The sequence below is a fragment of the Ambystoma mexicanum genome, chromosome 8 (genome assembly GCF_040938575.1).
Source record: "Ambystoma mexicanum isolate Mex_15411 chromosome 8, UKY_AmexF1_1, whole genome shotgun sequence".
In the NCBI taxonomy this organism is placed as follows: Eukaryota; Metazoa; Chordata; class Amphibia; order Caudata; family Ambystomatidae; genus Ambystoma; species Ambystoma mexicanum.
In genome coordinates, this window is record NC_090929.1 from 532,601,057 (window position 1) to 532,626,755 (window position 25,699).

The 25,699-nt window shown below is 45.0% G+C and overlaps 1 protein-coding gene across 2 annotated transcripts in view; it reads left to right on the top strand.

The window, feature by feature from the left end:
• The window catches only part of ARHGEF16 (Rho guanine nucleotide exchange factor 16), a 440,772-nt gene that overhangs the window by 60,051 nt on the left and 355,022 nt on the right, over window positions 1-25,699 (top strand). For both annotated transcript variants that reach the window (XM_069610226.1, XM_069610225.1), the window contains exon 2: window positions 469-1,052. In XM_069610226.1, the coding sequence (XP_069466327.1) occupies window positions 489-1,052 (564 nt within the window). In that variant the 5' untranslated portion in view covers window positions 469-488. The remainder of the gene's footprint in view (window positions 1-468; window positions 1,053-25,699) is intronic.

Here is a 25,699-nt window from a genome sequence, read left to right on the forward strand (position 1 = left end):
ATCTTTTGATTATTCTTTGGAAGACCGATCCCCAAGCATATGCTTGAATCAAACCCATTCCTCATTTCCTTTCCATTTTATTAACAAATCACTACTGTCTGGGCCGGTCCTTGTAACTCAAGTTACCTGTTTTCAACCTTTACGTGGAAAGGGATGTCAGCCAGTTCGTGCCCAAAATTCAACCCCCTTCGGAAGCAAGAAAGGTGCTGGTCCACTCGTAATCTAAACGTTGCCTGGCTGGGCTCCTTTGCTTTCGTGAGCCTTTCAGAACACTACTTTTCATGATCTTTGCATTGAAGAATGACGCGCCTTGCATACATGTCTACCCACGTTTAGAGTAAGTCTATGGGATGTTGGCTTGTGTTAATATTCTACAATCCGTTAATGCTGTTTGCTTTACGCCCCAATCTCTTTAATAAAAAGCTTTTATCAGGTTTACAATCCTCTATTTTTTCTCTCCCTTTTTAGGACCCCTGCCGATTTCTAAAATGTCTAACCGGCACTCTGATTCCTCTCTTGGGGAGGACGCCTCATTTCTCCTGGATCAGAAGTTTTACTCCGACTTGCAATTGAACGCCAACCCCAACTCCACGACGAATCGCAGGTCTATGGAAGCCATGAGCAACGCTGCCTTTTGTCCAGAGCCTCCACTGTCTCTTGCCGATGGGCGGCGCATCATCCTCAGCACGCAGAGCCCGGCGGCCCTCAAGGTGGGCACCCAGCAGCTGATACCAAAAGGCTTGGCTGTGGCCACGAAAACCAAAGTACAACGCCACCACACCTTCCAGGTGGCCACGTTGACCAAAGACCTAGCCCGGAATGACCCCAAAAGGATTTCTGCTCCTGACATTTCATTGGAGGACTTAGATGATGAAATGGATGCTGGTGGGATGCTGAAACGTAACCTGCGGAATCAATCTTATCGGGCTGCGATGAAGGGCTTCAAGGACGCGGATGAAGCCGATCAGATGAAGCCAATCTCGTTCTCCACCTTGAAGCCTGTAATGGAAGATCCCACGGCCCAACCGCCCCGCAGTCCAGGAAAATCCAAGGTAAAATCATTCACAATTCTACAGTTCCTTTTTTACTTTTAAGGCAATTTCCCCCAAACTTTGCGTTTCTTTGTCATCTACAGCATACACTTTGGTACCATTAGTTAAAAAAGGTTGCTTTTTGCTGTCACTCTATTTAATTGCCCGTGCAGCAAAGTGAGAAACTATGGATGGGAGTAGAATGCAAGATTACAGGCATCCTATTATATAGTGTTGTATTTCGATTGCTTGCAAGGTGTTTGTTGTTGTGCTGATGCCTATCTGTTCCCTCCTGTTGTTGAGACACTCTCTCCACATGGCCTTGCTGGTAGAGGGACTACGATTTCAGGGCCCTATCGAAAACCAGACAGTACTATTTGCTCAGACTAATAGTCGAATCTTGACTCTTCTCCGTTCCTTTCTGAAGACTAACAATTGTTTGTGTGCAGTTAGGAAGTGGTAGATGGTGCGGTTGGAAAAATAGGGGCTTGAATGCTGTTTAAGAACTAAAAACATGCGCATTGGCGATGGCAGAGATGGCATTTAAAAAAATGCAGTGAATGTATATGTTTTGGTAGTAAGTGCATGACCTTTTTCCTATTAAACAAGCGTATTGTCCTGAATTTCATAAAGGACTCTGTTTCGGACTACACATTGTGCATGTAGCGTGTATGTGCATATACCATGTACTGTTATGACTTTTAAACATACTGTATATATTTCCTTAATTTGCCTCTTATAGAAAAACATGGTACACAGATCGTACAGGCTCACATGCACTCAATCGCCAGAGTAAAAGCAACATTATTAAGCCATATTAAAAAGTGCTACATCATGCATTGTTTCATATTAAGGTTTTCTTTTAAAGCGCTAAGAACCCTAACGTATTGGAGCGCTAAGAAAACCAATATAGAAATCACAGATGAACGAATCCAGAAACCGAAGTGTTGACCAAGTAAGGTTTGTAAATTGTTCTGTAGACTATTTCAGATCTGGGGTGCCCAGGAAGCGCCCCGTGGACTGATGGACTTTATTCACCAGCTGTAGACAACATGAATCTGGGAACCTCTAAAAGTGACGCGCGGATGATCTTAGGGACCTGCTAAGTTTGTGATAAATAACCCTGATCTTCAAAATCTTAGGCGCTTTACCATCGATGCCACAGTGTGTCAAAGTGGCTACCTTGACTTGTATCCTAGCCTTGATGGGGAGCCAGTGGAGTCTGCACCGAATGGGTGTAGTGTGTGACCAATAATAGGCATTTGGAACCCTTCTCGAGGTATTGACCTGTAGAATACAGATTCTGTGAAGGATCACCTTTTGAGGCTTCTGTCTGGATGGTGTTGCTGTAATGGCTCGTAGCTCCCAAAATGGGCTCACAGCAGCACCGTCTCTATAGCTTTAAGAATCTTCTTTTTGTTTGGAACCTCCCCTTGACATTGATTGCCGGCAGGTCATATTTCACCACGTTTTGGGGGTCTCCAAGCTATGTTTCTTCTTCTGCAGTCAACACAAGATCATTGGGTTATGTTCCTGTTCTGCCCTAGTGTTACATTGTAATGGATGTGCAGAAGGAGGTTTTCTGTTTTCACTGCTAGTTGGGCCTGTTTGCGCTTTTGACTCCACTGCTTGCACATAAGGCAATCTTGAGGTTGGTGCTAGAAGCTTTTGCTATGAGGTTGCAGCAAGAATCATGAAAAAGTACTTGTAATTTGGTGACGCTACATATACCGTAACTTTCCTCTTGAAGCATTGGGCCATTTAGTTTCAATGTGCTAGATGCCCAATATCTCAGCATAGATCCATGAGATTAATTTCAACACTATATATATATTACATGGACGCGCTAGCGTCCATGTAGTTATGGTTAAGTTGGTGTTTCCATAGGAAGAGCATTTTTTGGGTGGCTTATAACTTTGCTCCCTCTGGACGAATCCTCACCAAACTTTGGTAAAAAAAAGTATATGGCCCACTGTGATTTTTTTTTTACAAAGTTTGGAGAGGTTTGGTCCGGGGGGGGGCAAAGTAATAGGGGGGGGTCCCAAAACCTTTGTTTTTTCCCATAGATATAATGGGAAAAAAATTTGCGAACGCCTACAGCCCAAACCGCTGGACGGATTTACACCAAATTTGCAGCAGGAGCGGGGGCTTGGTCTCGAAAGCGTGCTTTTGCAAATTTGGTGTAAATCCGTCCAGTAGTTTTATTTTTAAATGACCAAAATGTAAGGCAAAAAAATTAGTGATATCTCGGTTCGCTTCGCGGACGGACTTCCCGGTTCGCTCCGCGGACAATTCCCTGATTGGTCGAGCGGCTTGCGCGATGTCCACGGACATCCGACGTGTTTGCTGATTGGATGGCGTGGTGTGTGAAGCGTGTCAGATTTTCTGTGGTGCCCGCCATCTTGCATTCGCGGACGACCGCGGACAGCGCGGTGAAACTTGGATTAAAAATTGTATTTAGTGGAGTGTGTTGGTGTGTAAGAGTGTTTGGGGAGGGTGGGGGAGTATGAGATAGGTTCAATGTTCTGTTTTTTTATGTGCTAGACGCATTTGTTGTGTTCGATTTGTCTGCGGACAACGCGGCTGTTCTGAAATGCTCTATATAAACTAAATGGTGGGGTGTTCCGAGGACGGAGTATGTGTCCGTTTTGTTCGTAAGCAAGCTAAAATTGAGCTAAGAACACTCGCGGTGTCCTTAAATGTTGGTACATAAACAAAATGGGGGTGTTCTGAGGACGTCGTCCGTATTGTACTCTGGCAAGTTGAATGTGTTCTAAGAACACTCGCGGTGCTGAAATGTTTGCAATTAAACAAAATGGGGGTGTTCTGAGATCGCTGTTCGTATTGTTCGTTGTCAGGTTGAAAGTGTTCCAAGAACCCTCCTTATGTCCGCTGACATTACAATTTTCTATGGGCCTTACACGACTTTTTGTCCACTAAACAAACGATAAATCAGGCTGCTGTGCGCCGACATTTTGTGAAAATCCTATCACTTGCCCCATCGACCTGGCTGACCTGTTTTTGCGACACTAAATCATATCTCCCGCCCCTAAGCCTGACATTATCAAAGCATTCATATTCCCTTTCTCTCTCCGTGACGTTACAGGGTGCATAGCCAAATGCACCCAGTCGTCTCCAGTCCTATGCGACTTTACATAGAAGTTGGAAAACAACGCACATCATCTCACAGCACAGCGCGCCACAATTCGGAATATGAAACTGTGATTTAAAAGCAAACAGCAAGATTGTACATTTCGTAAAGTACTTTTATTTGACATCAAATGTTTAGAGAATATTCAGCGATTTGCATTTGTCTTTGCTGTCGATCCGCAAAAGTTCATCTTGACTCACGCGCTGTTCCTTTGCATTACACAGGGTGTTGGTTTATGATAAAAGAAGGACTGTGGTCGCACTGATAATCGGAAGGCTGTTCCAACAACGAGGCATTAGACCACCATAACGGTTGGTATGTTGCTTCTAGCCGCTAGTACCGCGTAAGGGCATATTGGTCCTTGGCGATTGTCCCATAAAATGGTGACGGTCATGAAGTTGTTTACTCGGAGCTGCACCTGGCAGTTGAAAAATGCGTCGGCCGGGGTCTGAAAGTCGTGACATTGACAGTAGGGAAGGATGTATCTGTTTTAAAAACATAAATTAGTCTCACGAGCCGATCTTCATTAAAAATATTCATTTTATTTTTCAGGGCATGAAACTATTTGCTAGCGAGGATAGTGCAACGGAGTATGTTAACTTATTCCCACTAACCCACCCTCTCTCCTCTGCCTTTTTCAGAGCCGCCTGAGCGCCAGCGGACCACTTTGGCGGTGATAGTGCGCGGTACAAAACAATATGCCACATTGAACGAACAAGTACAATTTAACCGGGCTTTAACGCCATGCTATTGTTATTATATTCCGGTATAAAATAATTTAAAGGGATACTTACATTATATTGGCATTTTCCATTGTCTACGCGTAATGCAGCCCCTAAATACGACTGTCTGTGCCAACTATCTTTCTCATAGTGATATAATATATAAAAGCGGTTTCGTTTCAGAAATTTCATCCTTATTGTCTTACGTTTTTGCACCCCTCCTTCAAAAGAAGTCTTTTGGCACGATCCCTGTCTGTCAAGGTCAAAAAACAATAGAACCTTATAGTGCGAGTCGTGGGCCACTCCGGCCCGCGAGCAAAAAATGGAAGCAGCTGACCTTCACTGTGAACGAGCATAAATTCTTACTTTGCAACATTCTGTGTAAAGCCATCCCTGAGAAATTGCTTTTTACACTCCATCCTTGTATATTGTCTGCCTGCTAATGAAAAAAGTTTGTTAAAGGGAGTTTATGGTTAACTTGCGCTACTAAAAACCTATAAAATTCAGCAAAAAAACTTTGTTAAAGGGACGTAATGGTTAAGTTGCGCTAATAAAAACCTATCAAATTCAGTAAAAAAAAATTGTTAAAGGGACGTTATGGTTCAAAGTTAAACCGAAAAACCCCTGAAATTCGGCAGTTATGGTAAGATAAGCAACCATAACTCGCGCCACCTTGCACTGCTAACACTAATACCCAGGACATCAAAGATGACATCACAAATGTCATTGATGAAATCACTGATGACATCACATGGCTGGCTCTCCCTTTTTTTCCTTTACTGACATATCTAAGCCACATAGTTTTCTTCAGTGACAGTCAGGAAGTAAAAATTGAAAAGGTACTATATTTGTAGACTTAGGGTCAAGTCATATCATATGAAACATATATATATAGCGGAAGACACAGGCTTGAAAGAGAGCAATCCTTTCTGTGCATAAAGCTAATCATTAGAGTTATCAGCACTTTCTCATAGTTTTATTTTTATTACTATACCTTCCCTGTATATGCTCATATTTGTACACATTGTACTCGCACTCCTTTCCTTAGGGTTCACTGACATCATTTGATACACATACATACAGTAAATAGCAGCTTTGAAACAGAGCAATCATTTCTCTGCATAAAGATAATCAGTTAGGTTATGAACTCTTTCTGCTACTACTTCTGCTTTGTTGCTTACTTCTCTGTCCCTGTTTATACTCTTATTTGTATGTGTTGTTGTCTCTTTGTGTTTTGTCTGTATTAAGTGTAATTATGCATTAAGTGGGTTTTATTAGCTGCTTATTACATGTTAGATTATGAATATTGCACCTTCATCATGTATACTGCACACACTGCCTAAGTTTCTGCATGAGTAGCTTTGTATACTGGATAGAACTTCATAATAGAATGCTATTTATATCAATGCATTGCTTAATGCACTAATTAGCCCATGATATTTATTCAAATGATCCTTGTCACTTTTTGGTCAACATTATAAGAATCCCTCCTACAGAGTTTTCATGAAAAGTAAATGCACATGTGATGTCATCAGTGATGTCATCAATGACATTTGTGATGTCATCTTTGATATCCTGGGTGTAAGTGTTAGCAGTGCACGGTGGTGCGAGTTATGGTTGCTTATCTTACCATAACCTCCGAATTTCAGGGTGTTTTCGGTTTTACTTTGAACCATAATGTCCCTTTAACAAAGTTTTTTTACTGAATATATATATATATATTGCACACCTTCTTCGATGAACATCTGGTGAGAGGTTAATGTAAATACTGAGCTATTCTTTGTGGAAGCTGGTAAATGGGTCACACACACCTCACAGCAAAAAGCCCCCTTGTGTATATCTGTTGGTCATGGTGGCACCTGCAGAGGTTCATGGTAATGAGGGAGACTCTTGCAGGTGATTGGACACATTTGTGCCTGTTGCAGTGCTCTGGTCTCAGTCTTCCATAAGTCCTCACATGCATTTCTGGTCCTGCCATCCCTGTAAATTTTTGTATTTTGGTGGCGCTGGCGGCAAATGGTTTGTTAACCCGCTAAATGCAAAGAGGACCTCTGTCAGGAAGCCAATGTGTTCCGTGCTTTGCCTAGTGAATAGGTAAACTATTTCTTGTTGAAGTGCATACGAAAGCAAGCCGTGAGCAAATAATTGAATATAAAATTCAAAAGCAGTACTCTACCAGTCAGAACTCAAAGATGGCGTGGGCAGCAGCATATGAAGATTATTTCTTTTATTTTAGCTGACCTCCAGAAATAGGCTCTCGGTAAATGTGGAAAATTGAGCATAGGGGCAGATTCAGCTCCAAACTTAGAGGACCTGGCTCAACTCCACAACTCTGCCAAATAACATTTGCTTTCCAAGATTGGACCTGTGGATCATACAGCAGATCTCGATCAGTTAGATGTTTGGATTGTCTTGTATATGTGCCTCAAACAGTTTCAACAACCCTGCTTCTCGATATTTCTCAATAATGGGAATTTTTGAGAATATGCTGTCCCGCAGTTTCTTCGGCCACTAACTTGCAACCTTCATCTGTTGCAGACATGAGATCCTGCACCTCGTTGTTCAGCAGCTTTTATGATTACAAGATATATCACCTCATTCTAATGTAGAAACCACATGGGCCGAATAAAAAAAAAAAAAAAAAAAAGTTTTTGTGCCTTATCAAATGGGCCATTCAAGTGACAATGGCTAGTCTGTTATTGCACAGTGAATCCGGTTACAGGGGTGAGTATTGGTGTCTAAACTCCTACTCCGCCCCCACACTACTATTAGAACAGCAGTGATCTTGGATATTATTTGTATATTTTATGTATTTATATACAGGGAGAAACTATGCTCTTTTGATCACAAAAGAATGTACAATAGATGAGATGTCAGATTTGACGGGAAGCAGTGAGCTTCTTACAATGCGGTGAGTTCGAGCGACATTCTGACCAGGTTGTGGAGGGGAGTAAATGGAACAGTCAGCATGAACCTTACATGGGTGGACCTCCATAGATTTAGGAAATCAACATTAGAAAGCGCAGGTAGGCAATATGGCTAGCTGACTTAGGGTTATGACCATGATGGATGAATCCCTAGAGTGGAGGCAGTAGAAAGTGAGGGACAGAGGCATGGTAGTGGCTAGTTAAAAATGTTACTTGAAGGCAGATGAGAACTAGGTTAAGAGGGTTACAAGGAGGCAAGGAGGTAGGCTTTTAGTTTGGTTTTGAACAAATCGGTGTGGACTGTTTCTCGGCGGTCCGGAGGAAGATAATTCCATGCCATTGGAACAAGAAGAAAGAAACATCCGAAGGAGAGGAATTGCAGGGAAGGCGAGGTGCCAGGGTAGTCGAGGCAGAACACTGATTATGGAAAGGCTTGTAGAGTTGGATAGAGTTGGATGGATACTCTGGTGCCTTACTGTGGGTCGATTTGTGAACCAGGAGAAGACATTTAAATCTGGCCTGGTTTTGCCTCGGTACCCATCCAGCCTGGAGACTGGAAGAGGAACTAGCTAAGAAGTGAGGCAGTTCAAAGAGAGTGTGAGTGGTTGCAAAATGAATGATCTTGGTGAGAGGACAGAAAGCATAGTTGGGGAGACCAAAGATGATGCTGGCACAGTAGTCCAGTTTAGAGAAGTCAACAGTGGTTAAGAGATGCTTTGCAGTGTTAAAAGGAAGGAAGTGCCTGATTTTCCTAATATTTAGGAGTGCGAGACAAGCTGCTGTTGCACTTTTGGAGATGAAAGTAGAGAAGGGTCATAGATGACGCTGAGGTTTCTAGAGTGTTTGGTGGGAATTCGATAGGCAGGGGGAAAGGTGAGAGTATTTGGCCGGGAAGAAGAGAACCTTTGTTTTTGGTAGATTTTAACATCGCAGGGTGCAAAGCCATCCAGTATTTAATGGCTGAGAGACAGTTGGAAATGTTGATAGAGAGATCAGAGTAGAGTTCAGAAAAAGAGAAGATTTGAGTGTCGTACACAAAGAGTTGGTATGAAAACTCAAAGAAAGAGATAAGTGCCCCAAGAGCAGATGTGTAGAGTGTAAAGAGGAGAGGACCCAAGACAGAGCCTTGTGGAACACCAACAGTTAGATGAATGAGTTGAGAGGTGGTGGTGTATCAGGAGACAGAGAACTGGCGAGGTGCTAGAAGGATTCAATCCAGGCAAGGGCTCGATGGCAACTTGCAAGAAGAGAGTACCAAGAGGTTCAGAGTGTTCGACAGTGTCAAAGGCAGAGCATGGCTCAGGGATAATTAGGTTGGAGAGCTTAACAGAAGCAATGACGTTTTTGACATTCATGAGAACGGTTTCCATGAGGTGACGGGAGCAGAAACCTGCTGGTTGGGGATCTCGAAGGCTGTGGATGTCTAAGAAATGTGTAAGATGGTTGAACACCACCATGTTGAGCACTTAAAGAAGTACGTAAGGAGAGACATGGGGCAAAAGGCAGCTGGAAGGTTTGGGTCAGCCTCTCCCTCTTTTGGAGAGGGATGAGCATGGCTGTTTTGAAAATGGAGGCAATGCAAGCAGAAACGGAGAACAGATAGAAGAATTCATTCAGGGGAGAGATCTCAACCACAAATGCGATACAGGCACCGAATAAATCAGGGGAATAGACTTTTGATTTTCCCGGGGGGGGGTGTGGGATAGGGTGTACAACGTTTTCAGACGTCCAATTATAAGAATAGATGGCCTTTCCTGGGGCTGTAGTGAAGATGCTGTCATTTTGTATTGTCCCCCGTATTCCACCGCTGCAACCCCTGACCGCATTATACGTTCAAGGAGAGCGGGGAGACACCCCTGCTTCCCTTCTTCCATATAATGGGACTCCGCAACTTTATCTATGACCACAGACCTTTCCCAGCGACTTTGTCATGACTCCCTTTTTTATGCAACATTTTTACTGGATATGATGAGATCTACAGAGAACACAGATGTTGTGAAAAAAGGACACTCTGTTCCGGTAATGTAAGTCCTGTAGAAAAGTGAAACAAGTTCAGGTATGTGGCATAGATGGGATCTTAAATATCGGGGGCCAGAAGACTGAGGCCTTAGTGACAGAACCACTGTTTGTGACCTTGAGCTGTGGCATTAAGGCACGTTTGCAAAACATTTCTGCCCGTTACCTGAAATGGCCTATTCTACGCACATTTCAGGTAGGGTTTTCATCCATACATTTTTTTAAACCATCATAACTTTGGTGTTTGGTGAACCTGCCCCAATGCTTCAGTCACAAGGATGTCGGACAACACCACGCTGGTGATGCCAATGAGGATGAAACATGTATGTGGTTGCCTGCATCTTTGAGAGCTGTTGACCTTCTGTTGATAAAGCTATGTATATCATAGCACTGCCCTATTGGACAGACACGTTCTTAACATTGAGCAAGAAATGATCCATTTGAGCTAATTTACATACCAACAATGCATTGCTCAGTGGTTCAAATCTGGACGTGACTTTACAGGGATGGTTACTTTGTTGCGTTGTGATATGTTTGCTTGTTAGCTGAAATGCACTATTGTACACTTTTATTGTTCAAGACGGATTCTCTCCGAGTGGGCTGACCTCTCTTCCTCTCTTCTGGCCTCAACCACTCAACTCCTCCTCCTTGGTGACCTCAACATTCACCTTGATTCTCCCTGTCCCTCAACTTTGCTCTTTCGCGACCTCTGCGATTCCTTCTCTATCCTCCCCTCTGGCCCAAAGCACTCTGTAGGGCACACACTTGATGTCTTGATCTCCTCTAGCCTCCACTTCTCTATCCCTCTCTCCACTCCTCTCTCTTGGAGTGACCACTACCTCCTCTCCTCCTATCTCTCTTTCTTCCCCCAAGCCTATCCCAACACTGCCACCTACCTTCCTGGATATCCGGCCCATGAAGCGTGTGTCAGTCGAGGCTTTTGCTGCCACCTACTCTCCCCCCGCACACCCTCTGGCTGACTCACACCCCAACACAGCCCTGTCTCTTCTCCATTCTTCTATTTCTGATACTCTTGATGTTCTTGCCCCTGTCATGAGGATCCGGCTGAAGTCCAAAGCCAAGTGCAATTCCTGGTATGACTCCAACCTAGCTACACTTAAACGTAAGTGTAGGGCGGCTGAGAGAAAATGGAGGGATTCCTGTTCATCCTCTGACAAACTGGCCTGTCGCCTACTCCAAAGGCAATATCGTCTCTTTGTCCGTACCAAGAAGAGAGTCCACATTCAAGCCCGTGTCTCTGCGGCATCTAACAGCTTGGCCGAACTCTTTAAAATCTGCAAGGAGCTGGCCAACCCTGCTGCAGTCTCTACCCCTCCCCTTGCCTCTCAGGCACTTTGCAATGCCCTGGCCTCTCACTTTATCTCAAAACCCAGGACATCTTGTCCACCCTCTCTTCCACTCCCTCCCCTCTCCGCCTGTACTCACTGACCCTCCTCCAGCCATCCCCCCTCCCTCCTTCTCTTCCTTTCCTCTTTTCTCTCCTGATGAGGTCGCTAGACAAGTCCGATCTATGAAAGCCTTGTCAAAACAGGTTCATCCCTGTTCCTCTAAAACTATCAAGGACCACATTGATACCCTCCCTCCGGCCCTTGCCGATTTCTGCAACCACTCCTTTGCCTCAGGATCCTTCCCCTCCCCTCTTAAGCACTCCCTTGTGCATCCTCTCCTCAAGAAACCCACAGATGATCCCTCTTGTCTGGCCAACTATCGCCCAATTTCCATTACCCCCTTCTTGGGCAAACTCCTTGAAAAGCTGGCCATCTCTCAGCTAATCCTTCATTCCGACGGTTGTCTCCATGATCATCAGTCTGGCTTTAGATCTGGCAGAAGCATGGGAACTGCTCTCCTGAACACCCGTGAAGATCTGATTTCCAACCTTGACTCTAGCATTCCCCCTCTGTCCTCATCCTACTCGATCTTTCCTCTGCCTTCGACACGGTCAACCATACCATCCTGCTCAACCGTCTCCGTGATAACCTGGGCATCTCTGATCAGGCTCTGGCCTGGCTGACCTCTTTCCTCTCTGATCGACCCTCCCAGGTCCAACTTGGGTCCTTCCTATCATCTATCTTCCCCTCCACCTGTGGTGTTTCCCAGGGGTCTAACCTCTCGCAGTGGCTTTTCAACCAATACCTAGCAACTCTCGCCTGCTGTATTGCCATTTTCTGCTCAAACTTCCAGTGCTACGCAGATGACTCAGCTCATTTTCAGGCTGCCCTCGGCCACCTTCTCCACCTCTCTCATCACTGATTGCCTAACTGCCATTCAAGATTGGTGTGCTGCCCACGATCTCTGTCTGAATGCCAGCAAGACTGCGATCCTCCTCATCGGCACACCATCACCTTCCTTTCCACCTCACTCTCTGGCCGGCCTCCCTTGGCCCTCTTCCTATCCCTACCTGCGAGGCCAAGAACCTTTGTGTCACCTTTGATTCCACACTCTCCTTCTCCGATCACATCGCTGATGTATCAAAAAAGTCAAACTTCCTACTGCACCTCCTCAGAGGTACTCTTCCTTTCCTCTCATTCCCCCAGAAGCTCACTGTCTCCCAAGCTCTGGTTCTCTCCAAGTTGGACTATTGCAACAGCCTCTTTCTTAATCTACCTACCTTTTACTCTCCGCCCTTTGCAGCTTATCCAGAACAGGACTGCGAGACTTGTCCTTGGCCTCAAGCACTGGGATCGTATCTCTCCAGCTCTGAAATCTCTCCATTGGCTCCCAGTGGATGCAAGGATTAAATTCAAAACCCTCTGCATTGTCCACAAGGCTTTCTGGGGCCTGGGTCCAACATATCTTCAGCTATCCCTCCGCAAATACCTCCCATCTCGGGCACTCCGCTCCTCTACCTCTAACTCCCTCAGGGTCAGTCAATTCTCTAAGAAATGAGCTGAGGGTAGATCTGTCTTCGGCTGGGGCCTCCCTCTGGAACAGCCTCTCTGCCACTCTAAAACCTGAGGAGAACCATCTCCGGTTCCGGAAGCACCCCAAGACCTTCCTCTTTGCTTCTGCCTTTGCCCCCCCTGCTGACTCTACTCTCCCTCGGGACCATGCACCTGGCCACCCTCTTTCCTCTGGGCCCAAATACCTGCTCCTCTTGCCACCGGCACGCACTGCCTCCGGGCCACCCCTTGCACTGGGGTCTGTATCTGTACCCATACAGCTCCCACCCCTTTGTTTTGTTCTTCCTGCACTTATCAGACCTACCCATCCTGCTGCCTTAAACCCAGCACTGCCACTTGCTGGCTGCACTCCCTCTGTTGACTTTTTATTAATTTATTTATTATTATTTGTTTTTTTCCTTCTTTTGTTTCCCCTTCCATGCACTTCTCCCTCTCCCCCTCTACCATGCACTTGCGCGTTCTCAATGTCACTGGGCCTAGTAAGATCATTGTTTTTGTTTCTACTCTGTTCGCCTTCCCTTGCCTTGTTGCGCTCTGAAACACTTGTGTATGAGCGCGATCGAAATAAAATATCAATATCAATTTGAGCTCTGAGCACGTTTTGTTACCAAACTCAGTTTATTACTTTAGACATTTATGATGGATAGCTGATTAAATGTGTAAGCCCTGATGGGATTGAATGCTGTGACCACAGGTTTCTCACTCTTATCACTGAGCTATCTTACCTGCCCTAAAATAGATAATGAGGAATATTCTTGTGGCAACCCAAGATCTAATAAGCTTGCATACATCATGTTCGCATTACATAACATAAGAAAGGCTTGCATGGATGCCATGCCACCAGAGTAATATATGAGAACAATGGAGTCATGGCTGAATTTGCAAAGCCTCGGGCCCAGAAAGTGAGTGAATAATTGGTAATTGTAATGCCTATTGAAACAGCTGTTTTAAAAAATAAGGGGCATTGTTGCTTTATGTAATTATGGCATCCTGTAGGTGTGAATGGCTATGAATGATGTCGGGCTGTCCATCAAGTTCCCTTTTTTCCTGTAATCTTTTTCCTCCCTGCAAAACCATGGATCAAAATGTCCTTCATCCAATTTAAAAAATAAAACTCGTTCTGAGCAGGTATTGTGACAAAATGTCGATCAATAAATATATTCAGCAACTAAAGCTTGAAAAGCCGCAGGAAATCCTGCTTAAAATATACCAAACATGTTAGTTTTCCTACACGTACAACCTGTTTCTAGATCAACTTAAAAGAACAAAATCAAAGAGTATCTCTGAGGAATAGTTATACATGCCAACAATTATAAACGGCCAACAGTGACATTTTGCTGCAGAAAATTGAGAAATTAATGTGCACATTATTTTTTTTTTTATTATATTTGATGAGCTCAAACCTAGCCTAGGGAAGCAATGGCACACTTTACAAACACATTGATGTTCACTTTGTGTGATACTGTTAATCAGTTCCCCCTTTCAAAAAGCTCCATGTCTAGAGCACATTGCATCCATGTACCTTTGCTACACCAGTCTCCTGATGTCTCTGGCCCCTGTACTCCAGTGGCACAGTGTAGGTTCAAAGGTCACATGTGCACCCCTGACAGCTGCTGAGACTCACATTTATTTGCAGTCAATGGAGGCATTTTAACTTCACCTCTGATCTAAAATGTAACTGTTGTGGATTTAGTGTGGTGGTAGGATAAACTTTAATAAAGCCATACCTGGTTATGGTATGGTAACTGATGAGAGCACACAATTATTCAAGCCACGGCAATTTGATATCATGCAATTGTCCGCTCTCTGAGCATAATATATGTGAGGACAATGTGTATTTATTGGTAGCCTGGTGATGTATTGCACCGCTTCACCTTTTAGAAACTCCCATCAGGAAATCTCCTGGGAACCCTACTTCAAAGGTGCACTTGCATTGCAAACGCCAGGCTCTCACCAGAGTATCACACCAAAGGGCATTTGCAGTACACAGAAATGGGAAGGGGTGGAGTTAAGAGAAGCCAGAGAAGGAAAAGTGGACATGAGAAAGGGGTCCACCATCTTGATTATTTGTTGTGGCTCTTTTCCTTCCTTTTGCCTCATTTTCATGCAGGACAAAGCACTCTGGGTAGGATGCAAAAAGGCAATAATCACTTGTTATTGCAACAGGGATTGTCCAATCCTCTGCAACATTTTGCCTTTATAATGAAGGGTTCTCACACTCGTTCATTGAGTCATCTTTTGGACCATCACGATCAGAAACTGGATACACTTTTGGACCTCTGTGGTGAGTGCAGTGCATCCCAAAGTCCCCTGCCATGGATTTGAAGACGGAAGGCATCCAAGGAAGATGAGAGCTTTGTCCCTTTACTATCCCCAGGGAACAGTGGCTGTGTTTGCTGTTGGACCAAAGCCTCATTACTCACTGCACAGGAACCAGGACCCTGTCCACTCGAGGTAAAAGATCCCCTGTAGGTGTCAGCCAAGCTTCCTGGAGTAGGAGTTCAACCAAAAGACTTATTTTGTCCCTAGTGACCCTGGGTTGGCCCTCCCAGCGACCCAGAAGGCAAGGAACAGCTCTGGGCCCTGAGAATCGCGTTGAACTTCTTGAGAGCTTTACCTACCTGGACATACTCTGCTTCATGTCATGTAATATGGCTGCTTGGACCGCACTGCGTGTTGGACCCAGTCGATCAGCTCACCAACCCATTCCCGAATCACCATCTCAGGAAGTGCGTAGAAGTCTTGCTCAATGCTGTTGAGCTCCCAAAGAAAAGAATAAGGGACCTTTGGGAACATAGCGACTTTTAAGACCAATCTTGGCCATTTTCTTTGAAGACATATCCTTTGAATAGTGACATTGCTGCAATTGCATACTTGATCACCCCTGCTCAAGTACCCAGGGTGCTGTTCTATACCAGTTCTGCATTTTCTGTGTTTGCTCTATAGGGCACTGTTTTTGTTAGGGTTTAGCTAGTTGTTTGTATTTTTGATAGTTTAATTAAAGAATATCTATTCTTTATAGAACCTTGATTGGACATTTTTTTTATTTTGAAGTCTTTGCACTATTCCTGTTTGGATTGATGCTGTTATCACTTCATACCCCTGCCATCAGCTCACGTTATCACAAAAGGGAAAAGGAGGTATATCTCTTGTGTGCTGGTTTCACCTTTGATTGGGATCACTGTTGGTTTGTAGTAGTGTGAGGGCTAAGTAGGCTGTCACGCCACTACTCTTTCTGTATTCCTGTAGAGCAGAAGTCACAAAGGCACTGTCACATGAGACGGTATTGGTTACTTAGCTCAATTCTAATTTTGTTATAAGAGGATCGAAGAGGTCCTCCGGTGTGCAAAAGAACTTTAAATAAGAAGGTGATTCCAGATTTTGCAAATCTGAGTCAAGTGATGAACTGAACTGAGCTAAAACGAGGAACATTCCTTTTATTGTGGGGCAGCATTTCTGTAAGGACTTCCAGTAACGTATGAGAGATGCACTGGTTCTTGTGTGTGTACTAAATCTGAGAGTAATAGGCTTCCATAAAGTCCAAATGTCTTCAAACTGCCATGGGTTCCCACCCCACCCCAGTGCCAAGGCCTTTTTTGGTGATTTTTGGTATTTCGCCATTCAATGCCTTCTAACGTTTTCTGTTTCATTAACCCCTTAATTGCCAAGGACGAGGTAACTCGTCCTTGGCAATAGGGAGGTAATCCCAAGGATGAGATACCTCGCCCTTGGCACTTAAGGGGTTTAATGGGCAAAGCAATATCGAGATTTCCACTTGTTCTTTGTCAGCTTCCGTTGTGAGTAGCTCACTGTGTGCTGTTTGTGTCTTGCTGGTGCTTGAACTCATGTGCTTTTATAGCCTGGAACATCAAACCGTCCAAAGGGTGCAGATGCAAAGAAACCGGACTGGATTAGTTACTCACTCCTGTCAAATGCGAAATCTCAAAATGAAGATTGCCAGTTCTCCAAATGCCATAGCTACTGCAGAGCTTGCAAACACATTGGCACTGGCAGGGTTGCAAAACTCAGTCTACTGGCAAGTAGCCAGCCCACGGAAAATAGGAAGCATACCTTGCAGAGAGCTGCTCTTTACCAGGTACTTGCGTTTCTATGGTGAAGCAGATTAATGAGCATTCTGTGACTTTGAACTCTTCTGCTTCCAGGACTTTGTTGGCACAGGAACATTGCCGGGCTGCTGCCTTATTAGCCGAATGATATAAGCTACCGTAAGCCAGTGTCACAGAAGGCCTCAAGAACACACCACTGAGCTATTTTAAGCGTTTTATTATAGAAGTTGAAAAGGGCATGCACTGCTGGCCGCCGTTCTCAGTGAAAGCAGCGTACCAGGAAAACGTAGTGGAACTGTGACTCTGGTGGGGGACAGAGTAGGAAGGAAAGGAGCAACGTGAAACACATTTCTCAAGGGTTGCAGTCATGCTGGCTGACAGACAGTTGAGTTCAAATAGATTTCAGTTTAGCTGTATCTGATATCCGGTGGTAAAATGGAGAAGTGTTCTTTAACTAGTTCCGGAATGGTGAAAATGGTTGGGAAAGGCTATTGACAGTAAAAAATGGAACACCGCTCCCATCCGTTCACGCTCACGACCACTGGTCGTTCTGTGTAATCTGGTCGTATTGATTTCATCCAGGGAGAATTTGTACATTTTTTGTGTTTTTGTTTCTTTTACTGATATTTTAGCGCAAATGTATGTGGGGGGAGACCCCGCATCTCCCCAATAGCACTACTTTTATTATTACCCTAATCCACCCCCCACATACATTTTGCAGTAAAATGCAGCAGAAGAAATTTGACCAATCCTGCCTCGACAAAATCTACTGCGGCCAAACCTCCCGTTACGAGTGGCGGTCTCCTTCTCTTTTCCTGTACTGAGGCTGTTCATTCCCTAGCCCAGTCATCCCTTAACCACAGGATGGTCTCCTAACCTCTATTCTCTAAAATTCTACCTTCCTAGTGATGATGGCCTAAGGGCAAACACACTTTCGAACCATCTCCATATGGGAACATTCTAGGTGGTCTGTAACCTAGGTATCCCAATACTATTCTATGCAAGAATAGGCACCTTTCAGACACTCTGGTCCCACTTGGTCCTTCCATTTCACACCATCGTACTGATCGCCCTAATATTCTATCCTTTTTTTCCCTTGCTTCCACTGCCTTTTCTCCCTCCCACTCTCCTTTTTATCTCTCCCTCTCCATTGTTCTGCTTATCTACCCCCTCACGTTCTTTGTACTCCCCTCTGCTCTCTACCACTATTCTTCCTCTCCATGACACTGCTTCCCTCTGCCCTAGTCAATTCACTACTGCTCTTCTCTCTCCGCATCACTACCACTCACCCCTCTGCACACTACTACTTATCTCTCCCTCTACCCACATCTTCTCACACAGTAAGCCTCCTTTCACTCTCCCAATCACCGTCCCATTCAACCCAACTCTGCTAGTTTCACTCTTACTCCTTGCCCACACACTCACACCCAAGTACCTCTTTCCACCACCAACCAGTACCTCACCTTGCACACCTTTGCAGCAATCCCGCTCTGCCTGCACCACCCTTCCTCCAATTGATATGCTTGTCGTCCTTATACTCCCTGGACCTTACCTGAACAACCCATACCTTCCTGTTTCTTGTGCCCTTTTATATACTCCATCCCCTCGCCCCACCTCCTCCCTCCATTGGTTCACTCCCTCACCTGGTTCCCCAGACCAACCGCTAGCTTTCCTTTCCTCAGGTGATGTGTTACAGCAATCAAGTTTATGTAATTGAATATAAGCACCACCCCTTTTATAATGTACCAGTTCGTAAGACGTCGATCGTTTTGGTATCCAGCAGAATATGTGGACTGCCCCACAACCCTGCTGAAGGTAAACAGAATGTCGCCATCTTTTCCGGAAGGGGCGCAGTGATTTTCGCTTTGTAGGCCGCTCTGCAGCTCGGTTAAAGGTAAACTGAAAGTCTGTGTTGTGCATAGCCCTTGGATTGCCGCCTCGCTGCGAGTACCAGTCTGTGGCCCTGTTGATAGAACACTGCAAGCCTGTGTCACATAGGGTGCAGTAATATTCACTTTTATGGGAGGAATGCTCCACAGGTTCTGAGTTTCTTTCTGTCTCCTTCTGGGTTGGGTTGCTCAGTCTCTCTTCCACTGCCAGGTCTTCTGGGGATGTGGTCCTAATGCACAAACTGAAGAGACGGGCCCGCATTGTGCATTTGAGGTATGGGGCAAGAAAATGTGATGCTAATTTCAGTTATGCAGGTTCATGTAGAAGGGACCGTGACTGGGGCCCACCCAACTCTGGCACTCTCACTCTGGTAAAAACCCTGGTGGGCCTCGCACCCAAGGTTGAGAGGGGTCCCAACCCACTCTCTACCAGGTCAAAGTCCCCTGACCCTGTCGCACCAGTCTGCAGCAGACTGGTTTTTGGGGCATTGGGCAGGTTGAGGACAGTTGGTGGTTCCTTCAAATCCACACATTTTAAAGTGGACTGTTTGGTTGTGGCCATTTCACGACTGCCATATAGCATTGTTTTCGTTCTAATAATGGGGGGTCTTCCCCATGTGCCCCCTCCCCCTGCCACCCTCTTACCGACACCCCCTTGCCTTTGCCCTGCATCCCTGCTCCATCCTATTGCCTATATCCATTATGTTGTGGTGATCAAATTGCATGACTAAATAATTCACTATAAAACTTGTGGAGATGAAACCACTGCAGACTGTTGAGATCAGGTCCATTACTGTGGCAGTACAGTAGGGCCAGTAGGGTTGTTGCAGAGTCACGGTCCAGGTGAGAATGGCCATGAAGGAAACCACGCACTTGCGCGTTCTTAATGTCACTGGGCCTAGTAAGGTCATATTTTTGTTCTCCCCTGTTCCCTTCCCTTCGATTGGTCGCGCTCTGAAACACTTGTGTACGAGTGTGATATGAATAAAATATCATATCATATCCTAACTCTTTTGGTGTGGTCCAGAGACTCTGTGATTCATGTCCAGTCTCTGAGTCTTGTGGGATGTTCTGACCCACTAGGCTCTGCCCTGCAACATCACTGTGTGCTGCTTTCATCAGAAACAACAGGATGGCCGCCAAAAAGCTCTATGCGCTAGAAATCTCTGAGAAGTGCGCAGGGAAACCTGAAATAGGCTGCCAATCCATTTTGCCTGTGTCACTGGTGGAACCGGATACCACACTACGAAAACCTGTCATTGGGCTGCACACAGAGTGAAATGGAATTACCTGAAAAGGAAGGGCTGCATTGCCAGGAAAACCCAGAAGTGCTTTAAAATCCGTTTTTCCTTGGCTGTTGAAAGTGCAAAATCATGGTTCCCAAACATCAGAAAAGATCCAACATCCTTGTTGGGTGTTAAACATCACTTTATTTAAACAATCCACCTAAGCACAATGTCAGGAGAAGCACATTTCATTACAAGAAAATCCACATTCAAAAAGGTGCTTGCCTGGAAAAATCTGTCAGATATGGGCGCAGTACCGCTGCTCGCCTGTGTCGGAGCTGTCATTTACTTATACTGTTAGTTAAACCTTTACATTAAGATCAAATTGTGGAAAAGAAGAGACTTGCCATCAAAAGCAATATAGGTTGCTACAATTCAATCTCTATGTTTGAAAAATACTGGAATTATGAGATCAGTGTGTATATTTGTGGAAAATGTAAGTTTATTTAGAAAAGCTCATTTTAAACAAGGGGTTTTAAAAGTGAAATAATGTTAGCCACAGTACTTCAAAGGCACATTCCACAGTTTGCCCCAAACAAAGGCATCTTCCCCCTGCTCTCTGCTCAGGAACTGTCATTGAGTTGTTAATGGAGGTAGGAGGAGATTTTGGCCTGTTTCTCCGAGGAGAGACAAAAGACTCCCTTGATTGAAAAGATATGCAGATTCAACTGTCAACAGAAAACAAGAGAGCCTGCGAGTGCTCTGGACCCAGCCAAACCTTGGGGGCGGGACCAGACAGATATGTGTATCTTGACTCACAAGAAAATATCTTTTTGAAAAAGACTCACAGAGAACTGAACAAAATTGGTAAAAATCTCTAAATATAGTGTTGTTAAAATGAAATTTCTCCTCACAGTTTGAACATCGCACAGAGTTCAGAGTAGTTTCAGAGACAGGACTACCAAAATGTTGATGTTGTAGCAATTGTGATAATGCTAGAAATATCAAACTTCACAGGATGTTAAGGTGTGAGTCACGAGAATGTTGCGTACCTGTATGTTTGGTTGATCTCGACGGGGCAGCCAGACTGACGAGAAGAATTGGTGACACAGGGAACCAGCTTCTCCTCCACCCAGAATGGGTACTGGGTAAAAGATGGACCGATTCCCAACGTCACAAGCAGCTCTCTCCTGATTACTGTGACGTCAGGACTGTGCAAGCACAGGCAGGAGAGGCTGAAGGAAACAAGTCCTTGAAACGATGGAGCTCCAAGGTCCAAGGAGGACCGAGACATGCTGTGGTGCTCAAGAGTCCAAAAATGGCCAAAGCGTACACCAGGGAAAGGTGCTGGATGCTGTGGTTCTCAAGAGTCCAAGGATGGCCAATGCGTACACCAGGAGAAGACACTGGATGCTGTGATGCTCAAAGGTCCAAGGATGGCAGAGGCGTACACCAGGAGAAGACACTAGATGCTGTGGTGCTCAAGAGTCCAAAAATGGCTGTGGCGTACACCAGGGGAGAACACAGGAAGGATGACCACAGTACACAGGCTGACGTGGAGCAGGAGAAAAGGATAACCAAGACAGAGCTGACCAGCCAGGCGGGAGTCCGCAAGACCCGGGATAGGAGCGAAGCTGGCGTGGCCAAGACAAGGAGAGGAGTCCAGAAAAGCAGAGAACCCCTGCAACCCCAGAAGGGAGGAAAAATGGGAAAATCAGAGGGACCCGGGACAGGACAGGGAGCGGGCAAGAGGAGGACCAAGGAGAAACAGGAGAGGGGAAAACCCCAGGTAAGGCAGGAACCAAGGGAAACTGGCACAGGAAGATGAAGCTAGCGAGCAAACACGATCAGGAACAGAACGCATTGAGACGCGATCTGTTCCCGATCCTCGCTCTCCTTTTATGGGCTGCCAGCACCCGCGAGGCCTGGAACGCAAGCCGATCGTCGCTGGGTGCCGGCGGACCCAGAGCGAGGCTTGGGAAGCAAGCCCCTCCAATCACGGGCGCCCAATCCACGGCGCATGCGCGGAACCGTGAACGCGGTCTCCCGCGCATGCGCCGAGGAGCTGCAGCCTGGGCCCCCAAGCTCTCCCTCCGGCGCCTCCCCAAGCGCGAAAGCGCGGATAGAGGTGCCAGGAAGGGAAAGTGCACGCAACGAACCCCGGTCTCCCGGTAAGCGTGACACACGATTATGCCCAGATGTCAGGCGCATGTATGGAGAAATATGTGGACAGATCGGACACTGGGTACCCCACCAAAAGCGCGAAAAACTGTCAATTTTGAACCAAAGCCTGCACTAAAATGAGACTCGGACGGATACGTGCTATACTAAATCTGTGATGTGAATATGTATTATGAGCAAGTTGGTAATATTGTAAATATGATTTATGTGAAAAATAGATTTACTGTACTGAAACAAAGGGGAGGTACTCCTGGATTGTAAAATGCAGCATCACTATGACACTAGATTTCCTTCTCAAATCAGGAGAGGGGAAATACTCTAACCCATAGGAGTTCTAGAGGGTGAGTTTAGTATAATTCAGCCTACCCACCCCTTTGGGAAATACATAAATAGGGACTGCTTAGGATCTAGGGACAGACAGATTCACCCATCAACTGACATACTGGCGAAGCGCTCTGCAGGAGGAACCCAGATCCAAGACTCCAGAACTCTGAAAGGAGAAGGCCCAATTCCAAAGCTGAACCCCTCTCAGCTGGGCCTTTAAAATCTTGCAACCTGATTTTACTCCAGACTTCCAAGGGGCACACCAAAAATGGAACGGCCTGGCTGTGCTGTTTCTGCTTTCTTGCCAAGAACTCTTGCTAGAACCCAGAGATCCAAACCAGTAGAGCAGAGCTGTAACCAGATGGCTGTAACCCAGAACCAACCCGTCGGATCCAGTCCAGAGGCCGTGGAGAAACCAGAGTGCCGTGCTGACTGCAGAACCGGATGCCTGAATCCTGTCCGGTGGGCTAGCAGAATTCCAGTCCAAAACTCTTGCCCAGATCCTTGACGGGCCCATTCCAAACCATAGTTGTGAGTATCTAGCATAGAATTGTCCCTAGCCAATCTCTTACCTTAAGTACTCCAATCCAAAACCATTCTCTCGTATCCAGAACTGCATTGTAGAATCTCTTTTTTGTTTTTCTGAATCCTTCCCTCATCCAGATAGTCCTTTGTTAAATGTAGTGATAAATTCATCTTTGCGCTAATATATTTGCTGAAGAAAGACAAGTGTCTTGGCGGGCAAAAGTCAGAGCAGAGGCGCCGCTGTTCTAGTGGCTTTCCGTTGAGCATCTTGCATCCTCATAGCCTCCTTAGTGTAAAGAATATCTCTTTGTAATTTCAAAAGAGCATCTTTCATTTGTAGATTTTGACTCCGTGTCAAATTGAAGCTAACATCCTCAGCTTTCAAATGAATCTAAGCATTTCGACTCATTATAGTTTTGCCGTAATCGCGTTTCTCGCGCGCTGAAAAATTTGCATTTGGCTCAATTTTGTGTAAAACAGCTATTCTTTGCATCCGACCTTAGAATTCAGTTTCCAATCTGCTAGTTTTTCAATCATCATTGCTAGTGTTTACCTGAAACTATACAAAGTGGCTCCCACTGGTTTCGAATCCAATTTAGAGAATTAAATTCATTTTTCAGTGTTTTTCCCATTCATTCAAAACCACATTCAAAAGCATTTGACCTGTTTTGAAACCATTCCTGTTTCTCTCTGCTTGCTGGGGGCGGGGGGGGGGAGACTGGGATTGAAACTGTATTGGTTGTGATTGTATATTCCTGAAACCTGTTTTCTCTCCTTCCATCTCAATATTGCATATTAGGGGGGATTGAGTAGTATCAGGGGGAAAGAGGGACATTGCACTTGATTGAACCCACATCCAAGTATTATTCCATGCTGCATTGTTTTCCTATCCATACTCATTCTGATTAAAGAGATTGTTGATTATTGTGACATCACCCCAATGGTGATCATTGTATAAATATTAAATAGTGCGATATATATATATTGTTCAAATTCATAAAATAAATCTTGTAACTTTGCAAAACAGCTTGCTTCCTTGTTCAGTGTGACCAGGGGGATTCAAAGAGAGGGGCGTGATATAAGGGTACATCATTCAGAAATAAAAGAATTTATAGACATAAAAATATATAATTAAGGGTTCCAGCTGTGCATCACACTCTAGGCATTGATTTAGGTGGAGTGCAGGGTTGAAATCACTTACAGGATTTCGCTTTCCCCCTAAAAATATTCTTGAAAAAGATGTAATGTATGGTGTTGGATCCTGTTTGCAGCTTTGTAAACTGGAGAGTGCTTTATAATAATGGACGATGAGAGTTGTACAATTCTGGACCTCATTAAATTTGAGAAAAAATTAAACCTAGCATGAGGGAAAGATACAAGATTGACTACGAAGGAGTATAGTTAAGTGCATAAGAGGAAATAGTGACACTCGGAGAAGATTTTTATTTTAAATGTTTTAGAAGGAAAAGACGAGATGGGAAGTTGAAAATTTGTTTTAGTAGAAATGAAATAATGTAAAGTTTGAAAGAAAACTAATTATTAAAAAAATCAAAGAGTGCTTCATAAAGGTGAATATGTCCTGTACATTGTAATGAACTGAATAGTGGTGGTACTGGTTACCATGAATTTCCACAAAATGACATGTTCCTTGAATAATTTGAGTAAAATAAATCCCCAGGTGTGGCTGAATGTCCCCAACCTTTTTGGCCTTTCAGGAAGCATGAGAACATACTTTATATGAGAAAACAACATTCTCATGAAGCGCAATCCTCTTTGTAAAGAAGGCAGGAATTGCTGGTCTGAGGTGGCGCTCCATGTTTTGTGACAGGAGGATGGTTTTCCACAGGTTGATCCCGAGTGGCCATTTTAGATTTAAGGTTCACTTAGGTCTGTTTTTGCGGACTTGCAGCAAACAATTGTTGAACAGGGACACGGGCTGAGAGAGGGCTGGGAAATAACGAGAGGCTAGATAACGATGCGTAGCCTTTTCTCCACTCTCCCTCCACTTGCAAGTTGGGCATTGTATTTTGAGAAATGCAATAGCATCTTAAACAGTACAGAAATGTGCTTAGAATGCACCATACAGTAAAGACCCCTAAACGCACAGTGACTGGCATTATTTCTGCAAATCCATTCAGGGGCAGCAGTCCAACCATTATGCTGACGGGTTACTTGAGGGATTCCCTGTAACCGTCTGTTTAATTTGCTCAATTGTGAGCATTTCTGCCACTATAAGTAGATTAACTTCTGGGAGGGGGGAGTTGAATGATCACCCAGAGGGGTAGACAGGGTAGGGCCTGAGCGAGCAAGGCTCACCCAAAATCTGTAAATGCCCACTCAGCAGCACTTTGTGGGCCTTTACCGATGTTAATAACACTGAAGTGCGTCCAACTACTTTAGCTTCAGGCCACCCTTGTAAGACAATCCTGGCTATGCCTCTGTGATCATCTCTTCAATTCTTGGCGTTACTCCCGCCAGGTCTGACCTGGCGGCAGTAACGCCACCCGCCTGCAGCCAGAAATGGAAACACCGGCTCTGTCATAGACAGAACCAGTGTTTCAATTGTCCCCATCCCCATGGAGTCCTATGGGAATGGGGATTTATGGAATTCCGCCTCTGGAATTACCGGGTCACCAGGGTTGTAATGCCCTGGTGATTCCGGCAATCACAGAGGTGGAATGTTATTTCAGGTCCAGTGGCAACCTGCTGATTTTTCCGG